This window comes from Pectinophora gossypiella, chromosome 18 (assembly GCF_024362695.1).
Source record: "Pectinophora gossypiella chromosome 18, ilPecGoss1.1, whole genome shotgun sequence".
Classification (NCBI taxonomy): Eukaryota; Metazoa; Arthropoda; class Insecta; order Lepidoptera; family Gelechiidae; genus Pectinophora; species Pectinophora gossypiella.
The window spans coordinates 6,661,927-6,687,807 of NC_065421.1; the positions used below are offsets into that span (position 1 = coordinate 6,661,927).

The window sequence follows — 25,881 nt, forward strand, 5'->3', positions numbered from 1 at the left end:
AGCTCTTGAACCACTATAGCAAAGTTTTAGACCTCAATGCTGACTCACTTCATGGCTTCCGTAAAAGCACTATTGATAATATCTGTTTTAAATAAATCTACTCACTTATTGTTAGTAATAGTAATATTTTTTAACTTTTAAACAACAGTTTTGTCACTTTTTTTTTTTATATATCAATGCATGCTGTGTTTACTTATAATTAGTCACTACATTTAGCTTATAAGTTGCAAATGTGTTACTTATTACAATGTACTAATGTAAGTGATTGTTAGTAAACCAAATAAATAAAATAAGTGGCTGAGGGGTGCACCATGGGGTCTCGCACCTCCTAAATATTTTGCTAGGGCTATTTGCTACCACTGATTAGGGTAGTCAAAAGTGCATTCATCGCAAGATGAACTAAATATCAAATCAAATATCCTTTATTGCACACAAACAAAACATACAAATATTTATGAAATATTTGGCAACAGTACTAAGGGGTGGCCTTATTGCCAAAATATCCATGCCTCACAGAGCTTTCTGTCTAAGAAAAAGTAAGAAACCTATATACTTCCCACAGCTGGGCACAGGGCCTCCCCTCAATCAACCGGAGGGGGGCATGAAGCATACTCCACCACGTTGCTTCGGTGCGTGTTGGTGGAGGCGTTTGGGCTAGTAGCCCGAGACGAATTAATCTTACTCGTACAGGTTAGTAGATTCAGCGTGTAATGTCCTAGGGTGGTATTAATAAACGAATCTCAGCTGAGACTGTCCTCAAGATCATGCTCAAGTCTCTGTTTTGACATGAGAACTGTCACATTGACATGATCTTGAGGGCAGTCTCGAAGCTGAGATTAGTTTATTAATACCACCCCTAGTCAAACCAAAGGACAGTCTCACAAAGTGATCTTCGACAGTGAATCAAACCTGGACCTGCAGATCGGGAGCCCAGTGGCTCTAACTACTGGACCGCGGAGGCTGTTAACTTATTCGGAACAAACGTATCGAGTTTATTGTTCCTTACTGTAATGTTGTATTGTTTATGTGGTTACCATTTTCATATGTGACTCATAAGAATGTAATTTACTTTTTTATTTTTGACGTGACTTATTGTAGATTTGCCGCAGATGGCATTAACTACTTGGCCGGACAAATGTAATTTACCGCAGTCATAAAACTTATTCGTAGACCGTAGTTGCTATTGCAAAAGTAGTTGCTTAACTCAGTCTTATTCAGTAGTCAGAGATTATTATAATCAACATCATTGTGTTTAATGAATGTAATAGATTAATAACTGTGTTTACAAAAACGCAAGTAAGTATAAAAAGCCGCATGGGTTTTCTAACGGTCAACTTGTCGAAGGTAAGTAGCTAAAATATTTATTAGAACAATCCTTATAAGCACAATAGTTTTTTTTTATAAAGGGTGTTGTTAGTGACATCGTAACGAATACTGAAAGGATTCAGACCATGATTCTGAGTTAATATCAAGCCGTCGTCGAAGTTCCCGTCGCAAAATTCATGTTGTTTTTTTAATTATTTTCAATTCTATTATACTTTTTCGATGGAAAATACCACTTGATGTCAACTCAAAATTATGGTTTGAATCATCCCCCTTAGTATTAGTTACGATGTCACTAACACACTGTATAATTGATGGAAATGAAGCGCCTTTTAAACAGATAAAAACAAAAATAAGCCGCAATTAATTAAAAAAATACGCAGACATAAACATAGCACTCGTTCATCGCTTGTCTTCTCGGGCATGTCGTAAAATACGACAGAGAGATTGTGTCCTTTCTAACATGATAGACAATTATTATTATTATGGGTGATAGGCTGACACCATAAGCTTCATCATCTCCATCTTACACAACTTGTGGCTCTGCCCATAACATTATGGATTACGGGCGTAAAATGTATGTGTCGTTTTCCCGCCTAGAACCCAAAGACCCCAGGGTTTAGACTCACCTGTTCCGGGCGGACCCACAACCAAAGTCAATCCTGGTTGCATGCCTGACCTGATCGCTTCCACTTGTGTCGGTGTAAAAAGAATGTTGTTTCTGAAAACAAATACATTTTGTTTATAAAGGTGCCGGAAATAGTGTAATAAATCCGTCGTGTGTTTGATTTCGATGGCTTCAGCCTCCTTAGCCGCGGTATTCAGGTTCAAGAAATAAGCCTTCCAGAGTCATCATGCTCAGAGTCATCATGAACTCCTAGCATTCACAATAACCCAGATCTCCGAAAATTTTGGTGTTTTAAAATTAGAACCATGTAAAACATGTTCAAGTTTAGTTCGTGAATATATCATATATCTATTTTTACCTCAAGATGTTACAATTAAGATCTACTGCCGGTAAATATAACCAGATTCGTTTTAAATTAAACATTACTGCAACACATGGCCCTCTTCTAGTAAAAACCCACAGTATAGATCAAAATGCCACTAAAAAGATTGCGGTTTTACGAGTAATAAAGTGAGGGAGATGAAATAAATTGATATTAAACAGTTCCCACTTATGAACAGTAAAGTAAAATAACCTTGAATGTTGGACTAGCAGAAAGTAAATATAATTTAAATAATGGTGCTGATTCCTGTACTCACCGTCTAATTTTATTTTAAACTATACCTGTCATTTTCTTATCCGCCGAAAATGAAAGGGACGGGTTATCGACGGGCATAAAATTTATAAAACATACGTCGATTTTATGCAGAAAAAAACAACCCTCTCAAAATTTTACATTGGCGAATATTTCGACCAAATGAAGTTGACAATACACGTCAAACAGGTACTAGCGAGATGCCTGTGATTGGCCCCGATTATTCATTCATTTTAAAATTAACAGATGTCAATCATCCGTCCCATTTCTTTTCGGCAGATAAGAAAACGACAAGTATAACTTAAAATAAAAATTAGGAGATGTCTGCAGAAATCAGGGCCACATTTTAGATAGTCTAATGTTAAATGACATGCAGACATAAACGTTAGGACCTCAGTAAGACACGACTCAGTTCATAAATAATGTTTTATTCTTACTTCTTGGGTTCGTTGTAGAGGTAGGGTCCCCGGCGCGGTTGTATGTGAGGCTCCACTATGATGACCTTTCGAGGGTCATCCTCATCCATCGCGTCCTCGTCCTGCTGCTTCTTGCGGAGAACATTCTCGAATGTTAGCCTGTCAAAGGAATATTTACTTAGTTCACAAATTCATCCCTAATCTTCTCCTATCGTGTGGATTGTGAGGCGGGGGTGGATGAGCCAACCCCGTCAACCCTGGTGTCAGGGTTGTCATTGAGCCGCCAAAGCCCCCTGACTACTTACTTACATCAGTAAGACTCCCTACTTGAGTAGCCAAACTACCTGCAGCTATTATGGCGGACAGGTGACCAGCGCCAGCGCATTCAATATTATTAAGGGTGTATCGTGTTAGACCACTAGTTATACTTCTACAACATGCCCGGGAAGATTTATTAGGATATACTATCCAATACACAAACATAAATGACTCATACAAATGCGTTAAATGCTCTAATTCGCCTCCGACAAATAACGGATTTGAATTGCAAATGAAACTACTATATTTTGCAGAATTATTTGAATAATTATTAATAATCTTAAATCAACAGGTATCATTAGTTCTGGTGTTGACTAATAGTTAATAAAATACTAGCATGGTATAATCACAGCGTAACTAATCCGTGATCATGACTAAAAGTTTCTTAGAAATAAGATCAATGGTGATATCCTATAAGATCATCAAGATCATGAGTTACCTTAGTGAATCAGATTGTAACCATTCTTTGGGTTATCACACATTCATTCTTCAAATTACAGATTAGAACCTCCATTAATAAACTTAATTTACAATGAAAGTATGAGCGCTACTACGCGGCAAAAACAAACTATTGTTATGACTACCGCGAAAACACGTTTTAACTCATTCAGTCCTTATCGCTATCGGCCCAGTCGATTATTCCTTTCAAATATACCTCTCTAAGACAACGCTCTGACCCAAGCTTTGCACCGAACAGGGCACCTAAAGACCTGTTATCTAGTACTTTCTACCGGGTGATATCCCCCAGAATTTACCATTTGTTCGCCTAAGTAGTAAATTAATGACATTTGTGGCTAATCTACAATAAGTCACGTCAAAAAAACACGCACCTTGTTTATTCGGGTACTTGGTATACAAAGAAGGAATCTCCTAAAATGATAACCTAACTCGTTCAAAAAAGTTAAGAGTCGTTGAAACAAAAAACATCATGCTAACAGGGCTAAAAAGGTCACGTCAAAGTAATTCATCTAAAAAAATAATATTGTAATTTGACAATTGCACATATAAAAGTAAGTGCGCAATGCAATCAAATGTCAAATAGCAATATTACTTTCTTAGATGAATTACTTCGATGTGGCCATTTTAACCCCCCTGATCATGTTTAAAAATGCGAAACGCGCCTAAAAGACATGCAAAGTCAAACAATTACAGGTATGACCTCCTCAAGTGCTATGATGTCAGAAGTCATGACTGAATAGAGCACTACAATAACCAGATTTGCATGTAGATGTTACAACTACTATGTCGTTTAATACCATTATCGTAACATAATCTAAATGAACCGTGACAACGTTCTATAAATAGTATTACTAAAGGTTAAGCACATTTAAGTACCCGTTGATTTTATTGTGTTATTTCAAGTTATTTCATACGACAAAGAAGACCTATGAAATTTTCTCATTCATGCAAGGTTGGCAACTGGGAAGTCCAAATTCTCAAAATAGGCTAGTACTTACTCATCATCATCATCATCATCATCAGCCCATTAACGACCTCACTGCTGGGGCACGGGCCTTCCCTATGGATGGATAGGGAGATCAGGCCTTAAACCATCACGCGGGCCCAGTGCGGATTGATGGTTATTAACGACTGCTAATGCAGCCGGGACCAACGGCTTAACGTGCTTCCGAAGCACGGAGGAGCTCGAGATGAAAACATTTTTTTTTTGTGGTGACCCATCCTATGACCGGCCTTTGCGAAAGTTGCTTAACTTCAACAATCGCAGACAGAGCGCGTTTACCGCTGCGCCATCGAGCTCCTCACTACTACTTACTATTTGATTCCAAAGCTGGATTCATTGTTCGTTTCATAACTTTCCTCATAAAGTTCGCTAAAACGTGAAGCGTAATGTTGCAAAGTAACTTGACCCCGCTGCAAGGGTTACACTCAAAGAGAAGAAGCTCGTATGAAGGTGTTACTAAACCAATCGACAGATAGTAGAATAGATTAGTCGACGTCGATCAATAGTTAGCTACGAGACCTGTCTATTAACACAGACTGATGGAATCGATCGATTAGTCAATCGGTATCCGTCGATCAATTTTGACTGTTGATCCATGACGTCGATTGACGATCGATCGATATAACTCCCTGTAACACCCTGATTCATCGCATCGCGTTGCATTGCACCGCAGAGGCTGCTATGCTAACTAGGAATGCGCAGGTCACAGGGTTACGCTTACGTAGAAAATATCATGACGTGGGGTAATACTCTATTTTCTTCTATCGTGTGGATTGTGAGGTGAATTACCAACCTCATCAACCCTGATGTCAGGGTTATTATTGAGCCGCCAAAAGCCCCTGACATGGCTCATATATTAAATCAGTAAGTAGTAACCGGGACCAACGGCTTAACGTGTCTTCTGAAGCAAGCATCTTGCTTTTTGGACAGTCAGGTGATCAGCCTGTAATACTCTGCACGCATGTGTTTCATGTGTGTCTGTGGAGAGTATTAGAATCAATAACTTAAAAGATATGATTCCATCGGGATTTTCCACCATAAAGTCTACAATGGTCTTTGTTTTATGCTCCATTAATGATATCTGCAGATCATATTTCATGCATGTGTTTTTGCATCTGGTTTTTAGCTTTGCAAATATGAGTCAGATCTGTCAATCATGATTATACCATAAGTTATTGTACTATTGAAACGAATGGTTTTAATGGATTTAAATTGGCATTTTTGTTTTTGGATGGTCAAGTCACGATGATCATTTGTATTCGGTTCAGCTGAATTGACAATGAAACATGTTATAATTGAAAATATATTGGTATTAATTACCTACATAATTATAACCACTTGAATATATTCGCTTCTGCAAAAAACCGGACTTATTAAAACTCCTTACGTGAGCGGACTCCGTAAAAATCATTTAAATATATACAGATTTTCTTAAAAGTATTAAAATTTGACTGCTTAAAACGTATATTACGAGCATGATGTAGCAGTAGGTTAGCGCACATGCTAATAATTTGTTAATTCAAAAATAAATATCGATAACAATTTTATTAATACACTTAGATGCTTATTTTCTACTCACTTGAAAGGTCTGATCAGCTTGCGAGGGTCTTGAACTTTGGAGTGTACTTTGATCTCGTAACCAGGAAAAGAGTTCCTCAAATGTTCCATGTCCAGAAACGTATCGTTGAAGTCCAAGGTCGGGATCTCATTGGGCATTCTGTGGAAAAAAAAAAGTTTTAGTACTTGACTCTGACATCTTCTCTTCTAATTTATATTAAATGTTTGTTTTTTTATAGACCGACTGGATTGTTAGTTACTATATAGCAGTTACATAGCTTTTACATGTTTAAAGATTGATATAAATACTTGAACTTGGCTTGACACGCTACCGCATGTCTTTTAGATATTTTGAAAGAATCAGAATATTCTGGATTTGGTTGGCATGTTTATCATCTCAGCCATGTTGTAGATGTTTCGCATTTAATTAAGTTTTGAAATCTCCCTAACCAGTTACTCGGAACTCTGGTCTAAGCACCGTTTTTATAAGATATGTCCTCCATCATTCCATTTTGTTTAATTATTCGAACAATTTATTGCGATATAATCGAAGTATCGCCAAATAAGACAATACTTGATAGGTTACCATAGTTAGGTCATAGATATTGACTATGGAAGACAAATATGTAAGAAAAACTGTATAAAAACCTTAAAAAGATTACCTAATAAGCTCAAAATTCGTCATCAGGTCAATATATATTCAGCAAACAGAACATTTGCGAAGATGATGCTAATTACGTTTATGATAGTCGAAATTATTCTAGAGATAATGCAGCGAAGACAGTTACAGCTGCAATTATTCATGTCTTGACAATATTTCAATTAGTAGGTACCTACAGAGAGTCAACAAGAATATAATAAACAAGAATATATTAGCATCTCTTTATTATGTACCAGAGCAAAAACAAGGCGATGACGGAAGGAAACGGGATATGCATTTGACGTCATTTCGTAAGAAATCTGATATTTTTTCTCAAAATAACTCTTTGCACGAGTCGATATTGCTTACAATAACACAAGTATTACTTATGTAAATATCTAGATAAGCGTCTAGTCTAGACAGATTACATTGAGTCATGATGCTTAGAGTCAAACTTAGACTTGCAAATATAGTTTAAAGTCTTTGTTGCACAGAATGCATGCGGCCTTTTACTGGCCTGGATTCCCGGCCTTTGTTCGATTGGCACGTTCTAGTTATCGAACAGTTGGTATCTTAGGTAGATTCAGTTGACAATAATGCAAAATTTTATTATGCTAAAACGAGGACAAGACTGAAAACCTACTTACAAAAACTTAAAAAAAAAAAAATGTGTATTCACTGAGAAAATACAGCAGAAACAATGGTTAAACAAAGAATAGTGACATTTACGAGCAGAGGTTCCCAAATAAAATAAGTTATTAGAGATATAAGCCAAACTTATCAGATTACATACTTTTTTTGGGACGACACTTCTCTATCAACCCATAAAAGAATCTGTGTGATTAATGCGTCAGGGGTAAGAATCGAACTGATGGAGGAGAATATAAAATAATCAAAGTTATCGACGAATCTCGAAATGGAATTATACAGTAGGTACAATTATTTGTTGCTTAAAATATAAAAGACCGGACCTGTCAAATCTTCAGGTTAGATAAGCAGACTCCTTGAGAACGGGATAGAGATGATGATGATGACTAGGCTAGAGAAAAATATTCTTACCGGGTATAATTAGCTTGTCCAGGATCGCCGTACCCCAGCACGATGTCGTGCAGCCACTCCGGGACCACGCACTCTGTGTTCATCAGCTCTCGAATGGTCTCCAGCACCGCCTTGAAGTTGTTCTCCTTGGGCTTACGACGCATCACTATGTTGAACGTCTCGTACACATCCTGCGGAAGATATGTTCGTAGAATGGAAGGAATTGGGTAATTTCCCAGGTCATAGATAAATTATGAAATTCTGATTACTAAATAAAGACAGACCTAAAGGTGACAAAAAACGTTTTCTGTTTTCTTACTTATTGTAAGAATTTTAATAAAGAAAAATTTAATTATAAGTACGACATGTTGTCACGTTTTTCTATGACGTCACAGGTTGCTTTTTCATACAAATTTGAAGTTTAGTAAAAGGTAACTGATTTGACTAGTTGGAAATTACCCTTCATTTGTTCACTAATATTTCGGCTGTATAATATTAGCGATTTTTTAAAATTTCATCACGATGCGATGGCAACAATCCAAAAACATGATATAGATAGTGTTAGATAGTAAATAATCGTTCGGCCTAATCTCGACTGATACATCACTAATGTAATGAACGTCACAACAGTGGCTTCCGTACTTTGACAGGTCTAATACATACCACGCATTGACGCCATTGTTAAATGTTGTCTTTATTACAATATAATCCTTACTTGTACTGAGCTGGTCGTTCTGTTTAGTAGTAGGTACCTAAAGTTAGAAGTTTCCCCTAATGACAATGCTACTTCGAGTGTTTACGTAAAGGAGATTATATTACTTTTGTAATTAGTACTCGTATTTCGAGGAGCAATATTAGAGAGCAAACTTATGGAAATCACTTTGGGTCAAATCAAAATAGAGTACTAGTAGCGGTGCTTTTCAATCCCAAAAAGTTATTTTTAATATACTTCAACTGTTATTTACTTCAAGCAGAACAAATAAAGTTCTCGTATGTAGACCTGATACAAACGATCCGCCCTATGACGTCATAAAGGGGGCGCGCCTTACGTCATATTTCTCATTGGTCCATGTACTCGATGCCTTCCGCCCCTCGCAACGGCGAACTATCAGTAACTCGTCTACTTCGTTGCTCCGTGCAATTTATTTTTAAAAATACTAGTAAATAATACCGCTCAGATTAGAATTAGAGTGAATGAAACTATCGGGATAGGAGCTATTTTTGGTACTCCAGTAGGCGACATTTGTTGGGCGACATGTTTTTTCCAATACCGGACGACTACTCGTACGTCGTCGGCAGACTTTGGAACTTTGTAGGAACGTCGCCTCGGGGCAAGTCTGCGGACATCGTGCGGTAACGCCCGATATTTACGGGTACACGTATTAGACACATGTCGCGCGAAAAAAGTCGCCTACATGTACCTGTAAATGCACAAGTATTCAAAACAATTTAAAACATGTTGTTTCCAATGTTACAAAGATCAAATGTGCCTTGTTTATTTCAATCAAGACCGTCGAATGTCCTTTGAAATAAATTATCACGATTCTATGAAATATCTCTAAAGGTTATAATAGTGACAGATATTTCGTAGGTAAAAATTAAACAAACAGTTTCATGGTCGTAGGAAAATTTTAAATTACGACTTACTTATCTGATCTCTGATCATGGCGCAAGCATTTTAGTTTTATAGAAGCTTAGTCACTTACATAAGAAAAAAACTTCGGGATGGTAACCTGTTTTTCTTTCTATTATATCTATTTTGGTCGCTAATAATAATGGTATGTATACGTTACAAGCGCTTTGGAGTATGGATTTACCTCTCCTCCTTTACTGGCACGGTCCAAGTCAAGTCTGTATTGGTTGGGGTCGAGCAGCAGTCGGAAAGTTCTAGAATCTCCGTCCAACTGAGGTCTCGGCTCCGGACCCTCCTCGATGACCCTCCCGGAGGCATCCAGCATGCCTTCAACCTCACAGCCCCTCACGTACACTATCCCCGCCTGTTCCACCATACTCTGTCTGTAATCATACTTGGTTCCTGTGGAGGACAAGAAATGTTGAGTAGAAACAGAAGACATGAAGATTCTTATGAGGAATATTGTATTCGGAGTTCATGTAAGAGGGACGATTTGTGAAATTATTTGAGATAGTGTAAAAATCAAAACCCAGATCTCATAAGATTTCTACTCTCCAAGTTCAAAACGTCCGGGAATTTTTGCAAAGAATTTGTTAACGTATTTTTTTTAGATTTCAATTCAATCTTACCTATACCCTGTGTCGGTCTGACAGTGATCAGGAAGCACACGTCATGCTTCCTCAAGTTCTCCCATTCGTGTTTGATCTCGTTCCTGACACTAAGCGTGACCGTGACGTCAGCTCGAACGCGGGACGGAGCCTTCTCCCCAATATTGGGCTTCGCAACTTCCACCACAGCGAAGCTTTGAACCGGGTGAGCCATTCTCGCCCAGCCACCGAAGTAGACGCTGCCATCTTCTGCGCGCCTGGTAACATGAAGATGGTTTTAGGATCTACCCCCCAAGTTTGCTCACGGAGCATTCGACGCTCAATTGCTTGATGAAGAAGAATTTCACTTTGCGTTGAACAATCTTAGAACATTCTTCTGCCCAGGAAGTTTTGATATTCAATCATCTTAGTGGTAAAAAATAAAAGTGTATTACTCAGAGAGATGCAATAAATAACTTACCACGGTGCTAATCTATAAACGGCGTCCTCAATGTCTTGTCTGATTTCATCTGAAAAAATATGGCGCCGTTAAATTATAACCTGTCACAATAAAATATAACTCCCATAAATATAAAAAAGCCTTGTTATAAATTACCGTAACGTAAATAGATTTTAAATGTAGATACGATGAATGTATGTCACCTCTGGTTATTTTTGTAATATTTATAAACAAAATGACGAAAAATCCATAGTTTCAGTACTGAGTCAGTATCCCCTAATATTATTTATTTACTTGATTGCATATACTTGATGTTGGTAATTGTATACTTACATGTACTCTCTAGTCGGAACAAGTTAAAGTTCCTTAAAAGGTAGTCATGAAGTGTCAAAAATTGGAGATTCAATTTCGGCAGTGCGAGGCAGTTCTCCCCACTGTAGATTTCTGTTGGCACCACATTCTCATCCCAAATTACTTCTTCAGTCGGATAAAGTGGCATGGAGTTCAATTCCTCTAACTGGGATATACGACGTTCGTGGCGAGATATCTGGAGAGAAGGTTTTGGGTCATTATCATCATAAATTTAAGAGCCACGCTCTTGTCGGTGTAGCATTCTCCATGCTACTTCACGAGGCTTTGGCTATTTCACGATACGGGTAGGACAAAGTTCTAGTGATGTAGAGTAACACACAATGTCTTGTCTTGACAGAAACTTAAAAAGTTGAATTCACTCATTAAAGTGATACATTGAGACACCTTCCATAAATAATTATTTATTGTGTCTTGCGATAATCAACTTTTGGAGTCACAAAGGAAAGTTACGATTATTATCTGTTTATGTGTATAAAACCGCATATGTGTGGTACAATATTCATGGAAATACCAGCAGACTACTCACCAGCAGTTCTTTCAGGAACTCCTTATCCAGTCGGTGCCAAGGAGCCTCGTCTTCCTTGCCTTCAGGCGGTACAAGGTTCAAGTATGTCGCTATGGCTCTTAAGGCTTTGTCACTGAAACAATAAGTTTAGTTTAATTTTATGAATAAATACCCAGAAACTTGTTAAGTTTGTTGAGCTTGCAATTGGCTTCAAAGTTTTGCGATTTTACATGCTCCCACGTATAAAAAGACACTTGTATCAGTATAATATATCAGTGTTATATGGAAAAAAAACAGCGCTATTTTAACGCTTTAGATTTAGGGGATCAGCGATTTATCATTCACTGCGGTTACTGATTTAAATTATTTTTGCTATAGTAAGTGCAAAAAAATAGGTCTGCCAGCACGATGTCACCCACGATCTGTTTATTTTTTCCAGTTATCTGACCTTTTCACGCCATTGTCATTATAATTTCAGTTTAACGAATTTGCTGATTAAGGTCCGCGACAATTTGTCAGCTTTTTATGTAACAATGTTCGCTAGTTTAGACAAAATGTTGAGATTTGAATGAAATATATTTTTGATCTAATAAAACAGGTAATACCTATGCAGTAATAGGTATTTAGTAATAGGTATACCATCAGATACGTAAATATGAATGACGGCGCCATGTATTCCAATCATTGGAATATTAATTGCTATTGATTAATGCACTTAAGATCACCGTTATTGACTCGATAAGAGTCTATTAATAAAATGAACACTCAACCTCGAATATCTGCTAACTTTACTTATATTTCCAAGCAAGCTTTGGGAAAAGCAATAGGTTATTATATATGTAGTCATAATGTGAATGTCGTAATAGTCAATTTTGGAATTGAACCAAAAACTCAATAGCCATTCAAAAATGGTTACTATGTTCACTTTGGTTTGTGATATAGTGAATGAGTCGTTCAATATTAGCTGCACTACAGTCGATGGGAAATGGATTGTGACATAAAAGTCAATTATACGAATTTGTTAAGATATGGATGATCAATGAATTGACCCGTGTCAAATAAATGACCTGTGTGATTGTGCGATGACCTTGGCAGCTGTGAACAAGTAATGTCAGCTAGTACCTATTAAACTAGAGCACAGATATTTATAAATGGTAAAAGCAAAAGCAAAAAAGCTGATGACGATAAGTTTGCATCGAAAATGTAACCTACTATAAGAACCGGTTTTCTAAAACACAAAGGAAATTGGATTTAAAAAAATTACGAGCAACTTGTGCTGAGCACAAGTAGGTCTGACCCACGCACTTCTGCTTAATCCTTTAAGGTTTAGGAAACCATAAAAATAACAAAACGCAAAGTGCATTGAAGAAGAAATTACCTTAAATTCCCGAAATGTTTGTTTAAAGTCTCCCTCTGGTCCACACTTGCAACGTTTGCAAGTGCAAACATTCTAAGGTCTGGAAATTTTGCGAACGCAGCTTTCTGTAACAAAAAGGAAACATTACGTAGCATGATTAGATGACATATGTCACGTCTCATTCATACTACTATACTGTGGGGTTAAGCCATATCGAAGCAATTCATCTAAAAAAAGCAATATTGTAATTAGACATTTGCAAATATAAAAGTAGGTGCGCAATGCCAAACAAATCATGCTACGTTTAAAGGGGGGGTTACTGATTTAAGTGATAAGATGCTCTATGGTATATATATTGCTGTGTCGCGGTCGTCGTATCCTATTGTATTGTATCTTTCGTATCACCTGTACGTGAGGCAAGTGATTCATGTACTTATGGAAAACTGTCGAAGTTGCAACTTTTTAGCAACTCCATAAAACTTAGACAATAGATTATATGGAAATGAATCCTACAAATATTGATATCAATCTGTAAAGACTGAACTTTTGCGTTTCATGCGGTAGACATACCTACTCGGATATTTCGGATGCATTTTGCAAAACCAAAGCTTTTGTTTCGAGTTTTTTGTATCCTGTAGCGTTCCGAGAATTAATGTAGTCTAAAGCAAGAAAAGATTCTACATTGAAACCTATAAATATTATGATCGAAACGGGTTGTTAAGGATTGAGTTCTTTAGGTATAAATGCCGAAACAGGATTTAATGATTTTGATATTATTATCAGGTTGTGTCTGATCAACGGGACCAGTGTATCGCGTGGTGTTGAGTTATGGTGTCTAACATTAAATAATAATTATAATGATATAGTTCCAATTGTGGTCAACACATATTATTAACTTGTAGATACTTGTTGTTTCACTTGTTAGTGTAAGTATAATGAATTCCTCCGTTCAAAGAATATTTTACTACTAGGATGAATGAGAGTTTTTTTTTTGTTTTAGTAAGAACATCGAACTTTATTAAATCAACAATGACACTGTGCTATTTACCGCACTCATGAGAGTAATTAAGTATTATTAGCTCTAGTTTCAGGTAACATCAATATTTTTTACTCTTTTGTAATAAAAAATATATCATAGGCAAAGTGAAGGCTGCCAACAAGGCCTACTCGTAACGCTATTACAAGACTCCACGCCTATTCCCATATCGCACAAACAAAACGTTGCCTCAGGCTGTGAATGCATTGAATTGATAAGTTACCCGGTTTGCTAGATGGTTGAATAAAAGGATCTATTTCATAAATTAAGCGTAAGATAAGATAATGATTATTTTTCCAATAGTGGTAGTCAGAGACCTATTAAGTGCGATTAATTTTAAATGGGCTTTAGGTACGTTACCCTATACTCTAAACATGCAGTGCGTCATGCCTCCTCCTCAAGCACAACTGAACTTTTACTCTAGTAAAAAAAAAACTATTTAAAAGCAAATATACTTAAAGGCTTCAAAAGCTAGTTGTTTCACGCATCGTTAATCTGATGTTCTAGTTGTCTTCTTATTCCACGTCTGGAGTATTCCCCACGGTTTACCCCAGCAAAGAATAATGCGCTTGAATTTATGTTTTTAATGTACTGAACTTTACCAGTCTTCTATGTACATAGAAGTCATGTACCCAGCAGAACCTAGACCATATGATTAAGTTATTATCTAAATTATTTATAACCGTATAATAACAGGCTTTAGGCTATGTATTATCTTGTAATACCTGGGTGTTGACATGGACAGATATTATACGTGATAAATCTTTAATGATATCTATATACTTGCGGTCTATTTACATAACACCAGTGAGATATGGCAGCTTAATTTGGGGTAAAATATTTACAAGCTTAAAAGCAAAACATAGGAATTATTTTACCTTTTTTAAAGCATTTAAATGGCGCCTTTGATGCACTGTTATATCAAAAGTAAATAATTAAATAATACAACTTACTCGTACGGCTCTCGCGGCATGGCAACCGCGGTGCGCGCGGCACGAATTATATCGAGGGCTTCGACCAATAGCCGTACATCGTATATCCACGTAGATAGCATTCACTGCGTTTGTTGGTTGGCGATATAATTCGCGCCACGCGCGGCGTGGTTGCCATGCCGCGAGAGCCGTACGAGTAAGTTGTATTATTTAATTATTTACTTTTGATATAACAGTGCATCAAAGGCGCCATTTAAATGCTTTAAAAAAGGTAAAATAATTCCTATGTTTTGCTTTTAAGCTTGTAAATATTTTACCCCAAAATAAACTGCCATATCTCACTGGTGTTATGTAAATAGACCGCAAGTATATAGATATCATTAAAGATTTATCACGTACAATATCTGTCCATGTCAACGTGGTGATATGCGATAAAATTTGTATTATTAAATTAACTTACTTGTAAGGAGGTAATCCTGGAATAGTGAAGCAACGTCATATCCCTGTCACTCATGGGGTCCCCCGTCTCGTCGTTGATTTCGAAACGGGCGTAGAACTTCAACATCTGAAGGAGCTGTGAACAAACATATTAATTTATTATTAACAAATGACGATAAACCAGACTTGAAGTGCCAAAATAGATTTACGATTAATTGATGATAGACTAATCGGTTGCTGTGTTTATCGCTATTACTTACTATTGAAATATTTCTCATATTATTATTTAATTATGTTATATTAATTTGGACAATACTTCCGTCAGTGGCTTGCACAGGCATTAAAGCACTGCCTAACCTAGAATCCAACTCAAATAATACAGAAAAATACACACAACTAAACGTTTAAACGTAGCGAATATCTACGCAGATGGACGTCGAACGGCTATTGGTCGAAACCCTCTATATAATTCGTTGCCGTGCCGCGAGGGCTGAAGTAAGTTGCAGCCGTTACATGAGGCGTGTTAGGGGTTCAATAACCTTGATACTAGGTTTCGTGAAGTCGGTCATCAAACTGACTCAGAAAATTAAATGGAGTTTGGGAAGATGCTCTTAAAGGTCAGTCCCTGCCATGAGTTAATCTGAGGTAAATCTGCAATAATGCTCTTCAAGGTGACTTAACTCTTTTTGCGAGTTCACGTGAGCGGAGCCGCGTGCAATCGCTAGTATGATATTATAACATAGCAGTCGTTTCCGAGCGAGCGCCAAATATACTCGCACCAAAGTCGGTCCCAGGAAAATAGTTTCGATTAAAACATTATCGGAAATCGGAAGTAGAAGAAACACAAGTACGATTCTCAGTTTTTAAACGTGTACTTTTTCATATATTTTTTACTAGAAAGTGAGTGGTTGTTTTTAACAAGGAAATATTAAGGCAATTACAGTTAAATATAGAATACAATAATTTTAAAACTATTAATTTGGTGCCCTCGCATAACATTTAAAACATTTGTTTCTGGGATGTTAGTGTTTGGTGCCTAAAATTTGTTAAACCTTTTATATGAAAGCCCTTTACCAGTGTTTTGACGTTCCTAAACGAAACCAAATCTATCGTAGTTTTTATACTTTATAATATTGTCATTAACACTATTAGAAACAACGGCGCAGTGAAATTTTGAATGTAAATTCCATAAATTCTAATAATATTTTTATAAGCTCAATACAAACAGTGCGATACTGGGAGGGTTCCGCTGCTAGAATTTTTGTATTTTTTTCTCGATTGTTTTAAGATGCTCACACTAATGAAACAAGATGCGGTTTCAGCAGGGCTAACAAGCGCCACGTGATAAAATTATCGGTCGATTCAATGAATTTGATCGAAATCGATAAGTTTGTTTTTTTTCCCTAACACGCGTGCCACGTGATTTTGTTCGTATTTTGACAGTATTGCTATAATAATATGACATTTGTCGACATCGCGCATTTACTTTTTTATAATGTTTCATGTACGTGTGTGCAATAAAGAATATTGATTTGATTACTTTTACATGCTTAGTTTTCATCTTGCAAAACCATTTTAGGTACTTTATATTGCCTTCAAAAAAAGCAATATCTTGTTTGTTTCAGGTGCATCTAAGATGACGCATTTACTTCAAAAAACAGACGCGTTTTATGTGCATAGTGATAAAGACTCAACATATAGATAAACAAACAGTGCTCCATTCATCAAACGTCTATATGTAGCGTATATGTAGAAGTGAATTTGATACACCTAAGAGGTAATCTTCAGTGAAAATTGGATTTTAAACTTTCAAAATGAAGTACGTGGTGGTGTTTTTAGCCGTCGTTGGGACGGTTTCAGCACTAGAAGGTGGAAGGTGTTGCCCGGAAGGACAAGCCATTATACGGCGGAGAACAACACCGCACTATTGTTGGGAGCCAAAAAGCAATACAACATCATTCATACCTCTAACTTGCAACCAAAGTGCAACCATAGCACCGACAGACGAAATGGACTTCTATGTTAATAGTGCTAATCAGTTAGTGTTACAACTACCTAATTTAGACGTGGAATATGAACCGGGCACGTAAGTATCCATAGTGTTACATTTATTAATTACAGACGTCGAAAATTTAATCTTCAAATATTCCTTACTGCTTATTAACCCAGACATGCCGTTGAATTCGAAAATGGTTTTATATATCTGCTTGTTTCATTACATTATAACGTGAGGGATTTATTACACTTCGACGATGGACTCGTGAAAAACATCGTGAGGAAACCCATATTCCCGAGAAATGCATTTTTAGAGGTATTTGACTTAACCTGTATTGGGCTGGTTTTCCCTTCGCGGGTTGGTAGGTCAGACAGGCAGTCGCTTCTGTAAAAAACCGGACTTGTCAAATCTTCAGGTTAGGTAAGCGGACCATATGAAAAATGGGATAATGCTAGGGAGATGATGACCAGAAGTTGGTTTGTCTTCTGTCATCTGATGGCTTTGCCGACCTCGGTAGGCATGGAAGGCGTGTTGTCACGTTTGTCCATGGATAACCTGTAGTTATCAGAGTTATCGGTAGTTATAGTCAGAGTCCATTTCCAGAATTATGAATTATTTATTACGATCTCGCACTAATAGAGGGAGAGAGTCCCAATGCCACATGTTAACCACATGTTGCACAGAAGACCTACTTTTTAAAGAAACTTGACACGACAACCTGCCTAAAATATACTGTAGGAAATCAATTATACCATGAAGCGAATTTTTAGCCATATGAAAACGAGTATTAAAAAATACCTACATATTTTATATCTTCGTAAAGTTAAGTATACAAAAAAATGTAAGTTAGTTAAGTTATATGTTGTGTCTATATTGAGTTCATATTTAGCAAAGCTTTCGAATCCAATTATAAATAAATATACATGGACTTTTTGCTTACATCTACTGTAAAAGTCGGTCGGTCGGTTCGTATAATATTAAAATTCTGCGTACCTACGCTATGATCGGTGTCGATCGCGTATTTTGTAAAGAAAAGCTTTGCGTTCTCTTGTCAATAACGGAAAATCTGTTAATCCTTGTAGGAATTGAGTCTTTGATAACAAATAAGAAATATTCAGAAATAACTCTATTTATGGAGTCAGTGTCATCGGCTTTAAAAACGTAGCGTGCATTTGATTCAGATTGCTATATCAAAGTTGATAATGTCAGTAGTGATAGTGTCTGGAGTGCTATTGATTTTGATTGAAAAATTTTAAAAAAATATACAAAAATATACATCAATGTTCTCATAGTGTATGGCAAGTGTGTGTATGTGTATAGCCTTCAGTGATTGGTGACCTAGTAAAGCGAATGAAGTAAATAAACTATAGCCATTGGCTAGACAATATCCAGACGTACTTCCTTATTTATTTACCTACTTTATTACGCCGACTTCATGGTTTAATTACTAACACGCTTATACATATCTCACCCATATAAATACCTCTCACGTAATCCACGAATGTGATGAACTGTATGAGACTATTTAGTGATTAAGTGACTAGCCAATGCTCATAGACAAATGTGATGATTTAACTGATTTCTACGACATGCCTGGAAAGATAAAGAGCAAGGAATATTTTTTTAAAAACTATCCCTGTAACATATAAATAAAAAAGAAAGAAAGCAGCAACAATACAACAAGATAAACAAAAAACTTGTACAAAACGACATGACGGAAATAAAAAAGATGTTGGTCCAAATAATCATGTGATGACGGTGGACGTCCTCGATAAATGGACTACACTCAAAAAAAAAGCCACAGCGTGAGCTGCAGGTCCAGCTGAATAAATTATAAAAAAAAACATCTCGTTCTTTCAGATTTTGTGTCGGAAACACAACATCGTTTAGAGATCGAAACCTGACGAAAGCATATCGCGTAGTTATAATATGCTTCGTGGAAGAGGTGAAGTCGATAGATGAGGACGTGTATGGAGTTTGTATGACGGTGTCCGCTATACTGCTCTTCGTCACTGCCATCATTTATATAGCACTTCCGGAACTGAGGTAAAATCTATGAACATGATTTTGAGATCAAGTTCCATTAGGGCTTTTTTCTGCCATATCCATGGACTTATAGCTTGATCACACCTACCGAGTGGACGAGCGAGACAATGCGAGAAAGCGCGGGGTGGATACTCGGTCTGGAAAATAGAACAGGGGACGAGTAGCTATCTCGCCAAATAACTCGGCCGAGCGGTCAGCGTAATTGTTCATACACACCGAGTACTCGGCCGAGCGCACTGTCTCGCACGTCCACTTGGTTGGTAGGTGTGATCAAGGCATAACTTCGCATCCGCAGTGGACAGAATGCTCAACAATAAAGAACTTGTATACAAATCTCGATTTGCGTGTGACACACGTGCAAGGCATATCCGCACGAGGGTGTAAATCCGCATAACAGGAAATATGCCGTTACTGGGCACAGGTTTCTTATCAACAATGGGTTACATAAAGCAAAGCTTAAACCAACACCTATGCCATCACGCTACTCCCCTGTTGGTCAATGTTTTGCTTAACTAGAAGGCAACTAAGCTTGGTGATCACTCTGGCTTTGCCTACAATAAGTAAGGGTACATTCAAATAGTACGGAAATTGATTCTAAAAGTTATTAATGCTAAACAAAACACTGACCGAAGGCACCATTTCTACAGTTGGTTTGTTTACTATTTTCAACCAACTGCTAAAAAAGGGTCAATATTTTTATATAACAATACAACTCCTAGGGTTACAATCTTCTCCAAGAATGGGTGTTTTTCTAAAATTAACACGCTTTACAAAACAAATCCTAAAATACTCGTAACCTTGGGCATCTGAAAGGAACAACCCGCTATAAAAAGAAAATCGTTAGAGATCCGTCAGAATTTTTAAAAGCGTCGAAATTTGAGACCGCTGCTTATACGAAAATAAGGTGCTTGTTATTGCAATTGTGTATATTATAAAAAAGAGACGATTTTAAAAAAAATACGGGCTTATTTCTTTCTTATCAAATATACTATACAACGTACCTGGTGTAACCTGATACTTGATCAATATGCATTACTATTTCGCAGGGACCTTCAAGGGAAGAGTATAATAAACTTCTGCCTCAGCTTGGGCATCGGTCTTGCAATATTGGCAGCTATGAAACTTGTACCTTACTCCGACATGAATCTTTGCGCTGCGAGAGGTATGTATATTTCTTAAAAAAAAAATAACTTTCACATTTTTTTTAATAATTCAAAATAAATAGAACATCATGTGATATGTAATCTCTTCAACAGGATTCTTCGCATATTTCTTCGTTATCGCCAGTTTCTTTTGGACAAATGCGATATCAATACAAATACTGCTCAGTATAAGGTCAGTACAAAGTGGTCAAATTACTTTAGTCAATATTTTTAATATTTGTTGACCGACGAATTACTTTTGTGAATTCGCCACCTTGTCCGCATATAGGTGCATTTATGTTTGTCATTCTTTGACTTCAACCCAATCCAAAGAGCCGTGGTAGCCCAGTTGGTAGAACGGTTGCCTCTCACTTTGAGGTCGCAGGTGCGCATCCCAGCATAAGCCTAAACCAATGTATGTCGAATTTGCTTTAAATCGCATCTTAAACGCTGGCTTCTTGAGCAGGTTACAGTTACAACCAATTTATTAAATGACTTAGTTATTGTTAATGTACTGCACTGTATTCATTGTTTTCTAATTTGTAATGATACTGAAATATTCTATTCACTTGACATAACTATCACTTTGGTTTGACTCAGCTGATGGTTGACCATATTTGTAGTGTGTTGAATAGTCTTTGAAGACTGTCCTCTTCCACACGAGGGACTGTCAAGGAAGGGGCATTTTGCTAGTTAGAGCCCCTTAACCCGCCCCTGGATCCTGTAAGCTGTCATAGATATGCGGTCTTTAGCGCCTTAATGTAGACGGTATACATGAAATGTTCCAGACGACCTACGGTGAGCAACTATGGGTGGAGGGAATTCATATACTACGCTATCTATGCTTGGGGATGTCCAGCAGTTTTGACAATTGTCATGGCAATTATTAATTTCACTCCTGGAGATCATCAAAAGCCTGGCATTGGGCTAAATCATTGCTGGTTCTTCAGTAAGTTTCATTCTTCCATTTTTGATTCTTCGAAGTTTTGTGCACTTTAAAAGATTACTACAACGATTCATTAAACAATTTTGTGTAATGGAGTATTTGTGTATGGTCGCCTGAAAGGAATTACTGTAGATCAATAAGGCCATACTAAGATACTGTGTGTAATTAATAACGAATGAAAGCAAACAAAATAATAAGCGAATTGATCGCTATCATACAGTCATTCAAAATATGGGTCAAACAAAGTGTTGAATATTTAGTCACTTAGATGTGCATAAAACTGGTTATAAAGCAATAATTTCTATTCGCAGATCGTAAGCAACAGTGGCAGTATATGTACAGTGTCATGACAATACTTATAGCTATCAATATTGGGATATTTATCTACATCTCCATACAACTATGGCGGAATTCGTTTTCTTCCAATCATATGAAAGCCTTACGGTATAAGTAAGTATCTTTTAAAGAACCTCTGGAATCATGAGGAGGGTTTTTGACTGTATCTTTATTGCATCGACCTATTCACGTGAAGACGCTGAAGACAGATCTGAAATCCGTCTTTCAATATCACATCTAACGCCAAAGGTATTAGTGGTCAAACTCAATGCTGGAGAAACTTTCTCCCTGCTTTCGAAAATGTATCTATGAATTACTATTTACGAGAAAAATACACAAAGTCCTAACATTCCTTTATTAATTTCAGGTTCGTCATGACAATCAGGCTATTCGTAGTCATGGGAGTGGCATGGATATTCGAGATGATCGGTTCAGTATCCAGCTCACATATTACTTGGTTTGTATTTCTACTTTCTAATATTATTTTGGTGTTAGCATAACAATTAACGAGACATGATATTATTTAATGGTAAATATCGATCTGCCGGTTTTTCCGCGGTGATTAGTCAAATCCTGTACATCGATGCTTTGGAGGAAATCCACCCTGCCTTGACGCCAAGCATATGATGATAGAAGTAGTTAAAATATTTGTGACAAACGAATTTCTGTTTACAGGGAGATATTGGACGTGATAAACTCACTTCAGGGAGTCTTCATATTCTTAGTGCTCGTGGTGTTTAGAAGGAAAGTCATCAAATCTATGCACCGTCACGGGTGGCTGGACTGTGTCTCCGGTCCAGTGGAGCGGTGCCTGGCCGTGGGAGAAGATGAGGAGGATGTAGTCCAACACACGATAGGCGTATCAATGGATGATCCCAAAAATAACAAACATTAAGATGAAGGGAATTTACACGTCTTTAAACCTCTTAAAAATCGATAGATTAACAAGAATGATTTACTGAGGGGGCTATTGTAAAGCTATGAAAATTAAGGAACTTTTCAAGAAAGTCGGATTCTCAGATGAATTTTATCTGGGATTTGATTACCAGTTTGTCAGCGTTGCGGCAAACGCTGATAAACACCATTTCCGTATACTTTGACACAGCGAGTTGCACCTTCTGTACGGAGCTGACCTGACAGACATCATCGAGTCCAAGACGAGAGCAGCATCAAAGTTGCTTTTAAAGAACACAGCTGATCACAAACCATTAACCTTGAGAATTGTCAAGATCATTGAACTGAACGGATTCTGACGCAGAACAATACATGTCAATTTTTCGTGTCGAGTGTAGGCGCGATTGAGCAAGTTGCACTTCATCTTGGTACTGAGAACGTAGAAAAAAGATCCGGTTCCTAATTAGTGCCAAGTAATGAGATGAGACTAGTCATGCGGTGGATATAGGAATGATAACTCAAGAGGAATGACGAACGTAGTGTTTCGAAGAATAAATACAAATAGTAATAAGAATAAGCAGTGTGTGTGGATTAGTAAACTGGTAAGGGTAATGGGATAAGGACAGGAGGATGATGTGTGATAAGAAGCAACTAAATTATGAGTGATTTCGAGTCTCTAATATAATTATGTGTAATAGTGGTATATTAGTGTAAAAGTGCTATATTAGTGTAATAGATCTTCATTATGTCACTAAACTTCATGTACTTCTTAACATTCACGCTTGCGCCGGTTTTTGCAGTAAATATATGGAGAGACAGTTGGGCGCAGTCACAATTTCACATCAGAAGATATTATGTTGAAAAGACCTTAATAGATTCCTTCGAAATAGAGGCTTTGGACGACTTGTTCGATATAGATAAGTAGCTGTTTTTCCTGAAACTATTATATGTTTCTCCTAGTCTAGGGGTGTGAATGGTAATTCTTTGGCAATAACCTATTCCGCGCTGCGAACAACGCTTGTAAACGTAAGTTCAGTAGGTACTCTGCCATAGACAAGGTGTCGTCGACCGAAAATTGCACCTTCTGTGCGTCAACGGGTCGTTATTGCTTTAAGAGCATCACATAGCTGCAAAGAAGCAGCAGAAGACAAACTGGTAGTAATACAGTACGACAACAAATATTGAATAATATAGTAAGGACTTAAAACAAAAAACAAAGTGAGCAAGGTCAGTACAACGAAGAGTACCAATCCAGATGTTCAAGTGTATACATTAACATTCTGCAGGCAAAAATAAAACGTATCTGTTCTCTGCCGATCAATAATCAGGCGGTTTACGCCCACTACGATAAAATATGCGTTGAGCGCTAATATCTAACATATATCTACTGACGTTGTAGCCGAAACAATGTTAGGTAAATGTGTTCTTTTAACTATAACTACTTATAATGAAAACCTTGTATTTTTGAAAAACCACATTCTAATGTCATTTTCTTCAACAAATGCTTTTTTTATCTGGATTTAAACCAACGACTTGCATGGTTTTGTTAACAAAAATGAATTGTAGCTTTGACAGCGACTCTCCGAACGGCGATTCCCGCTACGGCGAGTGGACGATACAGTCATGGCAAAAAATCACATACGAATATTATTTGCAAAAAGGCGCTTACACGTGGTTTTCAATAACAATAAGGCGATATTGACACTCCTGAGAAGCATTGAGTCGCCTACTGCGGTCAATTCAAACATACGGCAATGTATCAGAGCGTTCCTAACAAACCGTTATGGAATATTGGATCGTTACGGCGTGCATTTAGTTGAAAGAGATAAAGCTTCTGTAAATATATTTAACATTTGAAGTAAAATTTAAGTACCTTAATAATTTATTTAAGGAAAGAAAAGGGTCTAGTCCATGAACGGCCATTATAACTACTTTAATGTTCAATTGTACTTAGTACTGTGTAACAAATTGGTCAAGGTTACATTTTTTTAGGTTTACAACATATTGTAAAAAAGACCATAACTACTAAATCTAGCTAGAACCTAAGGTTGGAAGGTCAGATAGGCAGTCGCTTCTGTAAAGAAGCTGGCCTTTCAAATGTTCAGGTAAAGTAAGCGGACCCTATGAAAAACGGGATAACGCTAGGGAGATGATGAACTACTAAAATCTAGACCAAAGTCTAGATTTTCATGTATCTGTCACAGTATTTTTTTATAATATTTTAAGCGATTTTATAATAAGAAATGTTTATAAAAAAATAAGTATCTAATACACCTTATAAAGGCAGCTATTTTTGATAATATACAAGTATACATGTTAATAACATAATAGTTTTGTATTAATATTTAATAGAATATATAACAGAATAGATGATTTATTTTTAATAAATATATTTGAAATGTTATTCTATTATCTTGTTGCCTTATATCCTTCCCATAGATTAATATGAATTGGAATATTCAGTCGCAAAACTCACGAACATTTTTGTGTTTTTTAATTATTTTCATGTCCATACTTTTGCAACAAAACAATTCACTTTATTTGATTGTAAAGGCATTCGACTCGTGACTTTGTGTTACTGAATTATTGGTGTAGCTAAAACTCACACACCTACAAATATTTAAACTGTTGTCATCGCTGTATTTGGCAGAAGAAACAAGTTTAAAAAGTATGTTCAACAAGCGTGTTACATGGTTAGCCGCATGGGGTACCGGCGCCAGCACCGATGTCCGGGGTCTATGTAATACCTTGACAGTGAAGTCACAGTTATTTGAAGCTTTAATAACTCCACTTAGCAAGGATGATTCTAGAATTATTATAATAGCCTCACGGAATTTAATTTTAAGTAAATATCAAAACTTCGTAATATTCCAACTTTGGATTCATAGATTATTTTTTTTAGTATTTCGCATATTCGTGATATCAGCCAGTGACATATTCTATTATTTCGACAACAATCTTGATAGTTTTTTGTGTTCACCGGAAAATTTCGTGAAGTAGATTAGGAACCATTTCAAGTGTCTTAAACGACTTGGTTAACAAGAAGATTTGCAAATTTCTAGGCGATAAATATATTTGTATAAATATTAACGAAAGAATTCAGTGCAGTTCGGGACTATGGTTTGGTTACCAATATCAGATGGATAGATTAAATGCTTTATTTAGGTATAAGTGTTATTTACTGT

The 25,881-nt window shown here is 36.8% G+C and overlaps 2 protein-coding genes across 5 annotated transcripts in view; one reads left to right on the plus strand and one right to left on the minus strand.

The window, feature by feature from the left end:
- LOC126374962 (RNA helicase aquarius) overlaps window positions 1-25,881 on the minus strand; it is a 78,726-nt gene that overhangs the window by 16,963 nt on the left and 35,882 nt on the right. The window contains exons 7-17 of the mRNA XM_050021760.1: window positions 15,359-15,472; window positions 12,952-13,055; window positions 11,595-11,706; window positions 11,030-11,243; window positions 10,718-10,766; window positions 10,279-10,514; window positions 9,834-10,051; window positions 8,038-8,207; window positions 6,361-6,498; window positions 3,023-3,160; window positions 1,953-2,044 (exon numbers count right to left, since the gene is read on the minus strand). Coding sequence (XP_049877717.1) covers window positions 1,953-2,044; window positions 3,023-3,160; window positions 6,361-6,498; window positions 8,038-8,207; window positions 9,834-10,051; window positions 10,279-10,514; window positions 10,718-10,766; window positions 11,030-11,243; window positions 11,595-11,706; window positions 12,952-13,055; window positions 15,359-15,472 — 1,585 coding nt within the window. The remainder of the gene's footprint in view (window positions 1-1,952; window positions 2,045-3,022; window positions 3,161-6,360; window positions 6,499-8,037; window positions 8,208-9,833; window positions 10,052-10,278; window positions 10,515-10,717; window positions 10,767-11,029; window positions 11,244-11,594; window positions 11,707-12,951; window positions 13,056-15,358; window positions 15,473-25,881) is intronic.
- Window positions 1,189-25,100, plus strand: LOC126374971 (G-protein coupled receptor Mth-like). 4 transcript variants are annotated; one of them, XM_050021776.1, is made up of 9 exons: window positions 1,189-1,344; window positions 16,962-17,422; window positions 19,193-19,378; window positions 20,425-20,540; window positions 20,635-20,713; window positions 21,309-21,469; window positions 21,778-21,916; window positions 22,170-22,259; window positions 22,478-25,100. In XM_050021776.1, the coding sequence occupies exons 2-9, from the start codon at window positions 17,151-17,153 to the stop codon at window positions 22,695-22,697; spliced, it is 1,263 nt and encodes a 420-aa protein (XP_049877733.1). In that variant the 5' UTR covers window positions 1,189-1,344; window positions 16,962-17,150; the 3' UTR covers window positions 22,698-25,100. The 4 variants fall into 4 exon arrangements, with proteins under 4 accessions (XP_049877733.1, XP_049877734.1, XP_049877732.1 ...); XM_050021777.1 differs by lacking the exon at window positions 1,189-1,344 and adding an exon at window positions 15,890-15,953; XM_050021775.1 differs by lacking the exon at window positions 1,189-1,344 and adding an exon at window positions 16,071-16,183.